Source organism: Rhea americana, unplaced genomic scaffold (genome assembly GCF_003343005.1).
Source record: "Rhea americana isolate MKP2758 unplaced genomic scaffold, rheAme1 scaffold_120, whole genome shotgun sequence".
Lineage (NCBI taxonomy): Eukaryota > Metazoa > Chordata > Aves > Rheiformes > Rheidae > Rhea > Rhea americana.
This window is the reverse complement of record NW_028185262.1, coordinates 1087401-1099281: the sequence shown is the minus strand read 5'-3', so window position 1 is coordinate 1099281 and position 11881 is coordinate 1087401. Positions and strand designations below refer to the sequence as shown.

General features: G+C 47.3%; 1 protein-coding gene across 1 annotated transcript in view; it reads right to left on the bottom strand.

Moving 5' to 3' along the window:
* Nucleotides 1-11881, bottom strand: part of KLF15 (KLF transcription factor 15) — a 47476-nt gene continuing 35595 nt past the window's right edge. Inside the window, exons 2-3 of the mRNA XM_085324184.1 lie at nucleotides 6665-7772; nucleotides 1-445 (exon numbers count right to left, since the gene is read on the bottom strand). Of these exons, the coding sequence (XP_085180310.1) occupies nucleotides 277-445; nucleotides 6665-7707 (1212 nt within the window). The 5' untranslated portion in view covers nucleotides 7708-7772 and the 3' untranslated portion in view covers nucleotides 1-276. The remainder of the gene's footprint in view (nucleotides 446-6664; nucleotides 7773-11881) is intronic.

The window sequence follows — 11881 nt, the reverse complement described above, 5'->3', positions numbered from 1 at the left end:
AAAGATAGAAGGAAAGGAAAATAACATCCTTTTTTTAAAAAAAAAAAAAAAAAAAAAAAAAAAAGGACAAAAAGGAAGAAACACCCCCTCCCCTGACCCAAAAGAACTTCATTCTCATATCATGTTTAAAGGACATGGGACATAGACATGGTGGTATCAAGTAACAGCATTGACTGTTCTGAGAAGACAAATAAATTATCACTAGAAATATAGTGAGAAAAGTGCTGTCATCGGCTGTTCTAGGACGGCTGGGTGGGAAGGGGAAAGTGGGACCAATCAGTTCACAGAGCGGACGGAGCGGTTGCTTCGTGGGAACCGATGCACCTTGACATGTTTGGACAAGTGGTCACTTCGAGCAAACTTCTTCTCACAGACAGGACACTGATATGGTTTCACCCCCGAGTGGGATCGTCTATGCCGGGACAGCTCATCTGACCTGGAGAACCTGCAAGAAAAGAGAAGCATTTTCAAATAACTGGAGTTTTCCATTGCTAATTCTCTCACAGTCACATAGCGTCCCCTCACATCACTGGGAGACTCTGCTTGTGGCAAGGCCCAAATTCTCAAATGAAAGAACCCAGGACACACAGAGGCGGTCTGGTCCCAATCAGCAGATGTCAGCAGTGATGGAAACACACAATTAACAACCTCATCTCACGTAAATTCTGAACTTGAGAGCAATGCATAGAGGCAATGTTTGTGCCTCTTGCTCAACTCCCAACACTATGGCTACAGCTCCACTAAAACAGCACTGCTCTCACTCCCCAGCACCTCTGCCAGACCCCTTCAAAGCTTGTCCTGCAATCTCTTTCCTGCGAATCCAAGCATGGACCTTGTCAAACAGAGATAACAACATCCCACAGGTGAGGTCTACTCCAAGCTCACACTGGCGCAAATACAACAGCATATCCCGTAATTGTGGCTAATTTGAGATGGACCCCCTAGATAACAGCCAGACATATTTGCTCAGAAGCTATTTGCCTTATTAGACCCAACTCAAAAACTGGCCTTTGCATTTTTTCCTGCTGGCTAAATAAAGAGTTATTAGCATCTCAGTGTCAGAGATACTAAATGTTATAACAGCTGAAATCCAGGCAGGCCCCAATGGCCATTAAAACGGTTACTTCATAGGCAAATTAAAATAAAGATTGAGCCTTTAATTACACAAAATGTCTCCCAGGAGTCTTTCCATCTTCAATCTCCACAGAAAAATCCCCAAAATAGCCATCACCAATCCCACAGGATTTACTGAACACAAATAAACTAGCTAATCTGCTGGTCTTAGCAGCAGAGCTGGCTCTTTTTCTAGCTTGGACTTGACTGGGAGACACAGGGTTAACGATGTCATGCTAAGACAGCCCTGTCTGGACAGTGCAAAAAATTTGCTGCTTGACAAAGGGTAGTTAAGTGTTTTGTTGCCAGAACAGTAACAAAGAGCAGCACAGAAAGAGAGCTTGCAAGAAATGGTATCAGCTGTTTATTTACAATAAATAAATGAAGTCATGGGCACTAGCTGAATAAATGGGGGAAAGAACATGTAGAAAAATGTGCCCCTCTGGAGCAAAATATCACGTCACTAACAGGGTGAATACGCTATTTTTTTTTATGAAAGGGGAAAAACAGGACCACTGGGCTCCTATGAATAAGTCCTTCATGCCAGAAAAATAAGTTTCCACATAAAGGTTTTAATTAGCACTGATCTCCTGCCACCAGTTGAGGAACAGGATGGAGGCACTGGGAAAGCTGAGCACGGCTTTTTTGGTTCCCATAGGTCTTCAGTCTGTAGGTGCCTGCTACCCAGAGAGCTTGCTTCACTGCTGGCACAAAGTAGATGCAGATGCCAGCTTTGGGGAAGGTACAGTGTGGATCCAGCTCTCCCAAGGGCATTTTTAGGAGACATTCCCTCAACCATTTTCCTTATTTTTTTTCACCTTGTCCTTGCTTTGGTGTCGCCATGGTGAAAGAGCCAAATTCACCATCAAGAGCAACTGGCTGATCTCCCAGTAGAGCGATCAACCCGTTCCTTGGCCATGATCTGTTGTAGCCTTTAGGAACAAGACATGAGTTTCTCTTCTCCTCAAGTATCTGCATACACTTGCTTTCTCTAACACCCCTACTCTTTGCCAGCCATAACTTCCCAAAATCTCAGTCTAGAACTGGGAGCAGCCATGGCCAGGAGCTTCTCCCAAGTCTCCAGCAGTGAGCCAGTCTCCATGTAATGTCCATAGACAGACTCTCTTACAGAGCAACAAATAAGTAGGATTTTAAGCAACTTTCTAAAGAGGGCGGGATGTTGCCTATACAGGCTGTCTCATCAGGATTTCAGCGTCCAAGCTGGACAAGAACAGATCTGCTGCTAAGGGTGGCAGCTACTTCCAAGGGAAGAGGTATCAGAGGGGGAAAATCTCCTTTGCAGAAGCCATCCTCACATTATGTACAAACTAGTCCCTCAAAGAAGGAGTAAAACCAGATGTGGCCAAGCTGCCTTGTCCCATGTCCTTGGTTGCTGAGGTCACCATCTGGAAGAGAAGTGCAGTAGCACAGGGCTAATCCTGCATAAGTGAGCTGCAAGTGCATTTTGATGGGAATCGCACGGATGGTGGGGAAGAAAGAGGCACATATCAGGAACGAGCGGCTGTGCTCGTACCCTGGGAGCTCGGATGAGTTCATTCGATAAAAATACACTCTGTCTCATAACGATGTCCTTAGCTGAAGAGGCAGGAATGTTGCAATACTGTTCCCCAGCAGTCACGGAAAGATCAGCTTACGGAGCCCACAGAAATAAACCTCGAGCTGTCGGTGTGTTTACAGAAAAACAACGCAAAGGTTAGGACAAGGAAGCCTGAGAGGATCTGGTGGCCTGGCTCTGCAGGGGGTGGTGAAATTATATTTGCAGCACGTTCTGGCACTGAAACCAACCCAAGAAAGCTGTAAATAATCCCATGAAGACTGCCAAATTTAAAGGAAAATGAGGTACCCCCAAGGAACATTTAACCAACCAAATGCACTGCCATTTTCAGGATTCCTCCTTCAAAAGGGGGGAGGACTGGGAAACCCTAGAGCAATTGGAAGAATCTGCTTCACCTCTCTGTCTAGCGGGACCCCAAAGGGCCTGCCACCATATCTTTCTTGGAGGCAAATCCTAGAGGTCCCCAACGTATCAGGCTCTCAGCCATATGAGGACATTGCTGTGCAGACCACAGGGAGAGAATAGTTGGTCACCTAAACCTCGTCCTATGCAGCTGTTACCCCAGCCAAGGCCACCGGCAAGTACAACCCCACAGCTGAGACTAAGCTAGGTTGTAGCCCTCCTCAGCCTATGGAGGAGAGACTCTGGATCTGTCCTGCTGTTCCACAAAGYGACTGAGACAGCTACAGCAAACTCACGCACCTCCTGCACAGCCTGGAAACCCCTTCRTGCAGCGCTAACAAAAAGTGCCCCTGCAAGACATCAGCCCCAACCTGCCTCACCAGAGACCTCAGCTCACATCATCCCCTGAGCACTTGTCCAGTCCCAGGCACGCTGCTGGCTGCAAACACGATAAGCTTTTAAATCCTCCCTATCAAACCAGGCAGAACGTGTATCAATCTGCACTGAACTTCTTCCTGCCAGCGGTGAAAGTGGAGATAGCGAGGTGTGATCCCCTTTGCTCTTCCCCCAGGGAGAAGGGGCCGTTCAGCCCAGGCACCATGAGTCATCCCCCCGCACGGCGGCTCAATCCCACYGGCACTGATCACCACTGCGGCTTTGCACGTCGTGCGGGGGAGCAACCATGGGTGCTGCTGCTGCTTCCCAACACGACACGGCTGCGCAGGACCGGCCTGCATTTCAGCCTGGCTTTTTGGTCCGGGCTGCATCCAGGGCAGCATCACCAGGGGCTGCCGCGTGCCAGCAGTATAACCCGGCCGGTCACGGATCAGCATGCTAACCGGGACAGCGGGACTCTGGATGCGATGGGTCACCGGCTGCTCTCGAGCTCCTCATCTGCACGCGGCCAAAACCAGCTCTCGCCACGGGCTGAGCAAGGGYGGAAGCGAGCAGGGTTCAGCCTCCTCCGGAGAGGAGCTCGCACTGCTGCCCCAGGCCCGGGGGCTGCCCCCAGGATTCCCCGGGCGCACACCCATACATTTAAAGGACTGATGCAGCAAAACGTCCCCTGCAGAGAGCAGGGAAAGCGTTAATGCCCCATGACGCCGCTGCTTTGTGCTAGGCAACATTTTGTTCCTTAATACCATATTCAGCAAGCTCAAGTCTTAAGTATTTTTGGTGAAAAATAAATATTCAAACAAGCGCAAGAATGTGGGGGGCAGGAGCAGAGCCCGGTGGTGCTTTTGTACTTAAATTCATTGGAGATAGTATAAAACTGGGAGCGAACAGAGATTCCAGACGTATTTGACTTAGTCATGTGAGCTCGCAGCTCCCTCCGARCGCCTGGAGAAGGTAAACACGCTTTATTGAGGACAGAGCACCGGGTAACGCGGCACTCAGCCGGAGGCAGCCTGCCGCGTTGCTGTGGCTTGGCCTTTGCTGGCTGCCCAAGCCCCCAGGGACGCACGGGGACCTCGGGCCGGCGCACCAGCGAGCCGCGAGTGCAGCTCCTGCAGCGATGCCCTCTCCCACCACGGACCAGAGCCTGCAACGTTTAGGGGCGCTGGAGACTGGGATACCAGTTCGGGCTGTACAAAYGCAACAACAGCAAAAAGAAAAGAAAAATAGGAGTCTGAACAACTCTTCTGGCAGCCGTTTGTGGACAGGACAAGTATTCTTTGTACCTAACTTAAATTACTCTCTCACTCTTGTTGGGCTTCTCATCTTTAAAGAGTTGTGGCGGGCTGCGAGTGAAAGCCTGGGGCACTCTGAACCTCCCTGAGCTGCCTCACAACCAAGTCCCGCTTCTCAGGCACGCTTCTCCTTGTACCATTGGGAGAAGGCAGGCAAACCAGGCCTAAATTCAAGCTCCATCCCTTACTACTTCATATATTTTCCTGGAAAACACCAGTTCTGCGATAAGGCAGAGCTATACAAGGTCACCCAGAGACAACTCTTTAGACTTTTGATCTCGAACCACAAGTGTTACCGGGAACTTTGGTATAAACCTCAGTGCAGATCAGACAAATGTGCCGTGCACATTTTTCACAAATAGGAGGGCTTTGCCTGTGTCCCAGCTCAGGGAAAGCCAACATGACACCCAGGCATAGTTGCAGGCAGGAGGCAAAGCTTTGCATTTGCTACTTGTTGCTTACGCTGACRGCCAAGGGAAGAGAACTGCATGCCTCAGCTACAGGTCAGGGCTAAAACAGCCTCTGCCTTATGGGTCCAATCAGCAAAATAACCTAACTTTCATTTCAGCACATCCCAAGCACCAAGTCTCGGAGCAAGGCTCATGAAAAACACCACCAGTACAAAATAACGGAAAGAAAGTTGTAACCAGTTTGTAGGACCGCCATAAACCAAAAAGCAGAAGAAAAATCAGCGAGAAAATTGGTTGCATTGAACCACTCGGTCCCTCTGATGAGGCCCAAACTCCAAACTGCTCTGTTTTGAGAGCAGAGGATTCAGCCGCGTTCTGACCTTTTCCCTCAAACCAATTCAGGCATCTCTAATTGCTACATGTCTCACATACTTGCATTTTCACTCAACCCTCTCCTGTTACTTTTTACCTCGTCTGTTCCCCATGATCACCACCCATTTCCTCATTAGACATTGCTCGCAGAAGCTCTGCAGGGTATTCTTTGAAAGAAGTCTGGTTTAATTTAATACAAGGGAGTAAAGATTATGTTTTGCTTCCCTCATAATTTGTGGTGCTCTTTGTTAACACTTGCCAGCAGGCAGGCCATTAGCACAGCTAATTGGAATGAGGGAGGTGGGTTTCCAGAGTTTCCCACCAAAAAATAAAAAATTCAACTTGTTTTTAAAATTTGTAGTTTTTCAATTTGCATTAAAAGAAAGAAAGACTTTCTATGACATATTYTTCTCAAACCTGCAATCTTCCATTCAAGCAATGTTTCAAGGATTAATTTCACTTCAGCCTTCTAGTTATGTTGTTACATCTGATAGCTTTTTGCAACTTTGAGAGGCACCCACGCACCTTTCTGAACCAACGCAGAGAACATCACCAGCAACATTTCCAGAAGGAGTGGGATGGAGTGTGTTCTCTATGAAACTGCACAAAATACTGGACGTCTTAACCCATACATTTATCACAGCCCGTCACTGGTCACGCACAGTGCCATGCAGCTGGACCTGCATGCAGTCGTGCACACATTCAGCCCTCAACCAACTCGCTCATCTACAAGTCTCAGCCGGTACATGCCCAGCATCTGCTGCAGCTGGTGTGTTGCAACAAGACCAATGTGACYGTAAGGCACTGCCTGCAGTGGCAAGCTTAATCTATGCATCTTGAAATGAAATATTAACTATTGATGATATATATATACTTTTTTAAAAAAGACACTTGCACAACTAGTGCCAACAGGTGATGCTCTGCTATTCAGTTGATCAAAGCCCTTGGATCATCTAACAGGAAGAAAAAGGTCTTAACTCAAACCAACTGAGCAAGTTTTGGGCACCAAAAATTGTTTCTAAGTCTACAGACTGCAAACCTGCTTGCTCCAGTGAGCAGGGGGTGAGGGGGACYGAACACTGCTGCATCCCAATACTAACCTCCATCCGCAACCTGGCCATGTGCATGCAAAAGGCTTTTCTCCTGTATGCCTTCTCAGGTGGGCTTTCAAATGGCTGCTTTTCGTGTACATCTTGGTACAGCCAGGGAAAGAACATTTGTGCATTTTAATGAGTTCTGCTGCAGGGTTCTTTTGAAATTTCTGACCCATGATGATTCCCGTCTGACCCTGCATCATGCCTCCTGGCCCAATTGGCTTGGCGGCGATGGGAACGGGAGCAATGCGGACAAATTTAGAGGACAAGTTCAAATTGGATGACTGAACTATCTGGGGCACAAGGGCAAATGTCTGCCCTTGGATGTTGACTAGGAGCTGTGCAATTTTAATATTCTCTTGTGCTGGTCCTTGGGAACTRGGGCTTGTGTTGGACTCCTGTTTGATCTGTACAGGCTGGATTTGGAGCATAACTGGTATACCATTCTCCAGGGACATTCCTCCATTTGAAGCCTGGCCACCTTCTGTTGAGCTGTTCAATTGTTCATTTTTACTCTCTTTTAAACTAGCGCTGGGTACCATATGGTCTTTTTGCTGTATCGAAGCAACAGAAACTTGGCTGCAAGCTCTCAAGTCCTTGGTCTCACTTTTAGGTCTTTCTCTGAACTCCAGCTCCATGTTTTCCTCCAGAAATTCCTCAATTTCCTCAAGCGTAGGCTGAAATGGTCCAGAGTCTTCCATATCCACTGCAAATTCAGGCAACCTAAAATACTCCTCTTTCACTATTGGCTGAAGTCTCCTTCTGTCCCACCAAGATGCAGCAGYGTTCCCCAAAGATGCCTGAGACAATAAGTAGTCTAAGATACTGTCCTGGCTTTCAGCACTAGATGTGCTCCCGTAGCTAGAGCTGAGAGCCTGGGAATCCGGGCTGGAACAAGAACAAAAGCTGGAAGAGTCACTGTCATCTTCTGACAGGGGTGAGGGCAGCATTTGGTAGGACCTCACCCCTGCTGTCATGTCCCCAAAGTATCCAAGAGGAGATCTTGTAGATGAAAAAGATTCATCAGTAGGCAGCAAGTGATCCACCATTCCTGGACGATCTCCTAAGAGTATCCCAACAGCATATACCACGCAGCAAAAGTTCAAGTAAGAGCCTGAAGATAAGAAACAAAATAGCAACAGTGAGAAGTAGGGTTTAATCATTTAGCTCCACAAACTAAACCTTGYAAAGCCCTCTAGCTCACAGGAACGTCCTAAGCATCCAGTCTCTCTGAGTACACATGCTGCTACATGCTTTGATATGCCTGTACCACCCCCTAAGGACTGTGAGTGCCTAAGCATTTTCCAGGATTGCACCACGTATTTGCAAAAGAATTCTTTCAGAAATCATTTCACAACTGTGCGTGCTCTAGATTTACAGCTCCCTTCCAGAGTATTACTGGCAAAAGAAAATAAATTATGGGCTTTCACCTAACAGCGAAACCTAGAGCCAAAGAAGGGAATGGAGAAAAAAAAAAAGTGGAAAAAGTGTTGAAATTTTTACCACCCCAAAAAAACAAATAAAAAATGAAGTTTATTGCTTGTGGCCATAAAATGCAAATCCCTTCCTTATCTTGTAGCTTTCCACTGACTTTATTTTTAACTTCCTCAGTTCCACAAATATAGGCTAATCAGCATAATGTACAGATCAATCTGTCAGGAGCCAAAAATATTTGCTGTGCTTCAGCATTTACGAGGCGGATTTTCCCCTCCAGATGTAATGAATCAGTGTGCCAACGTCATCATCACCTGCACTGCCCTTAATAAGGTTGGCACAGTGCTGAGCTAATTACCACGTCCTGGCAAGCCAGCTGGTTGCTGGGTTCACCTCATCGCTGCATGCACCTATCTCTTCGGGTCCRGAGATGATCCGAACCTCCGGCCAGCGGCTGAACGGGGAAGGCTCACRTGGGCGCCCAGCATCGCGCTGACCCGTGGCGGGTGCCCGGGCTCCAAGTAGCCCCGGTCCTGCAAGCCCTTGCCCACGCAAGCAATAGCCCTGTTGCAGCGGCAGCGACAGAAGTGCAAAATCTGCCCTTCACAGATCAGTTCGCCCTGAAAGCGGTGCAAGTCTGGCGCGTGCTCAGCTCAGCAAGCTTCCTAGAAAGGTTCCTGGGCAGAGGAAGAAGGAAGGGTGCCTACGTATTTGTTTTCTTATTTTTTCCTCCGCAAGAGGGAAAAAAAAAATGCTTACGGGCTGGAGCCTATGTCTCTTAAGGAGCAATCGCGGAGACCTCCGGATGGAGCGAACACTGGCCCTCAGTCATTCGCTCAAGGTGACTGATTGAAAACAGAGCTGTATATGTGCATAATAAAACAACTCTTTCTGTGGAAGGTATGCGGACTGCAGAGATAGAAGTCATTTGATCAGCCTATGAGGCTGTGTGCGTGTGTGTGAATTGGGAGGCATGTGACCCGGCGCGAAGGAAATGCCAGTCAATCTTGTTACACGCTGTCATTTTCCACAGGCTCTGCYGCTGCGCTTTGGACGTTTTGCCATGAATAGTCAATAGCACCCAGTTTTGCAGAGGGAAGGGGATGGTTATTACGACTATTCCAGAGCATCTTTGCTGCMCGGTCTCCAAGATTTGCCGCGTCTCTGCCTTCTCTAGCGAAAAATCAAAAGCCCTTTCTGTGCTCAGCGCCGCAGCTAACGCGGCACAACGTGTTTTACACAATACCCTTAAAGAGCTCCATCCCGTTGGCAGCATCTATTAATATTTCACAGGAAATAGAGAGGAAAGATATATTTCTTAAAGATACAGCTTCCTCCTTCATACACACATGGAGGAAGTAGGGGCAGGGTGGAAGAAGGAGACTTAAAAGTAAAATTGCACATTTTCCTGGTTTGCATGAGCTGTCAGTCAGCTATTCCTCTGAACTGATAATGAAATATTCACATGTGCTGAATACAAGGAAGTTCAAACAAAGGTTAGTGGCTCTGTTCTGTGACCTTAGCCTATAATCATTTCTTATAGTAAAAGTGAAGAGTCAGAAGAGCTGAAATATTTGCAAGACACATGCCACCTACTTTTTTTTTTAAATCTCAGTGTAGATGAAAAGTTACTCCAGCAGAAGTCACAGAGCTGAATTATTCCCATTTTTTGAAACATAAAATCAGAATATGATTTGGAGAATTTCTCACTGACCTCCAGTAAGCATTCACCCAAGCATCTTTTTCTTGCTTGCACCAAAAATTGGTGACTGCTATGCAAAGTGGAGAGCAGAATGGAGGGCTTGCAGCTCATCTGGTTTCTAGCCATCCTGTGCCTGCCTTGTTCCCACTTGAACCTCTCAAGAATGGTGCTGTGACTAAAATCTGGAATGCAACCCACTTTTTTTTCTAAAAAACACTGTCTTATTTAGTATATTCACGGTAAAAATGAGTGTGAATGAAATGTGTGCACCAAAAACATATGTTGTTTTTTTATTTTATTAGAAGGTTTTTTAAATGCCTGGGAAAAGTAGGAAGTCATTTCTTCAGGAAGATACATACCAAAATATCCATTGATTTCAGTGGGAATAGGACTAACCCTTAACTTGAGTAAAGGCTGGAAGTGGAAACAAGAGTTTAAAAAAAAAAATACGTTACATGCAACATTTCTCAGCGGAAACTGAGAAATCTTATTTCCCCATCTTTTTTAACAAGATTCAATGTCACTTGGTGTAACTGGAGTCATTTTAAGAAGGTAGGGGACTGTCAGAGGCAAATAGATCCAGGCACATTACAGCCAGATCTGCTTTCTGTGCACTCTCAAAACTTGCACAGCAGCCAGGAAGATTGCGGGGAATGCAAGGAATGCAGGATCGAGCCCAGGCTATATTTTATCCTAAAGGCCAGACTAACAACTAAAAGACTTTCATCCTTACTTTGCCTGAAGACACAGCCAAAACCAGAAGCTTCAAAAACAAAAACAAAAAGGCCAGGGACATGCAAGCTATTAAAACCAATGATGCCATTTAGAGAAAGCGTTCCATCCCTAGGAGCCCTGAAAACACGTTATAAAYGTGACAACAGAGCGCAGTTCCTGAGCCGCGGAAAAGCGGTCACTTCTGGAGTGAAATTCAGCAGCCCTTTAACAGCGCATGGCAACACGATGGCCTCCAAACTTCTTAGAGCTCCCTGGGTTTTTCTGATGTCCCTTCTGCCAGAAACATGTTGTTCTGCTTAAATTGTTAAAATTTGTCCATCTAATCGCTAACTGAAAAGGAGCGGGAGAAAGGGAGAGAAGGCATGTTCTGTCTCAGTGTAACAAGTAAAATGTTAAGTCTTAGGAGCTTGCTGAAAAATACGGGGATATTTCCCAGCCTGTCATTTCAAGTGGGTGCTTTGAAACACTTTTAAGTYCAGCTCAACCGATAACACCAACAGCATATGTTAGCATTTGGTACTCACATAYGCTGCCGCTCCTTTCCCACATACATTGCTACAGCTTCTTCTAGCTTAGCACTAATCTCTTTAGAGTTTTTTCCCCTCGTTGTTTCCTAGAAGATTTTTAAATCTGTTCAAACTAGCTCCTGTGTCCATCGATTTCACGCACAGAGCCATAAAGCAGACCGTAAACTGCTCCACGGGCCCAGCATTTCCAAGAAATTTAAACGGAAATGCATTTTTAAAAAAAACGGGAAATCCCTTTGCTCCCAGCAGCCYGGGCAGCGCTCTGGGGGCGCAGCGGACTGTGCCCCGCACACGGGGGCAGCGGCCGGCCCCCACCCCCGCCAGCATGCTTTTGCCAATGCCCCCCGCTCTGAAAAGCTGCGGAAACCATTCAAAAGCCCTATTTTCTGCAAGCTCTCCACCACCACCACCMCMMAAAAAAATAAAAAACACAATAACAACAACAAAACTTTGGCTCCTTGAAGGGGAACCACTTTCTTTGCAGCAGCCGCGGGGCCGGCGGCGAGCGAACAGCCCCCCCGCCCCGGGCCGGCGCCCATTAAGCGGCCGCTCACGCCGCTCGCACCGGCGCTTCCCGGCATTTCTATGCTAATTTCCCATTAGTGAATGGAGCCCCTGAAACGAAGCGCGGGGATTAGCCGCGCCGCGCAGTGAAAGCGGGCCAGGGGCAGCCGGGGGGGCGATTCCCACCCCGGCACAAGCACTGCGAGGTCTCCACGGCTGCAAAGCTGCCAGCAGTAGCATTTCCCCCCCCCCTTTCTTCCGTTTTTTTTTTTTTCCCCTCTTCACCCTTTCTTTCTGCTCCTCCATCCCTCTCCAGGCAGG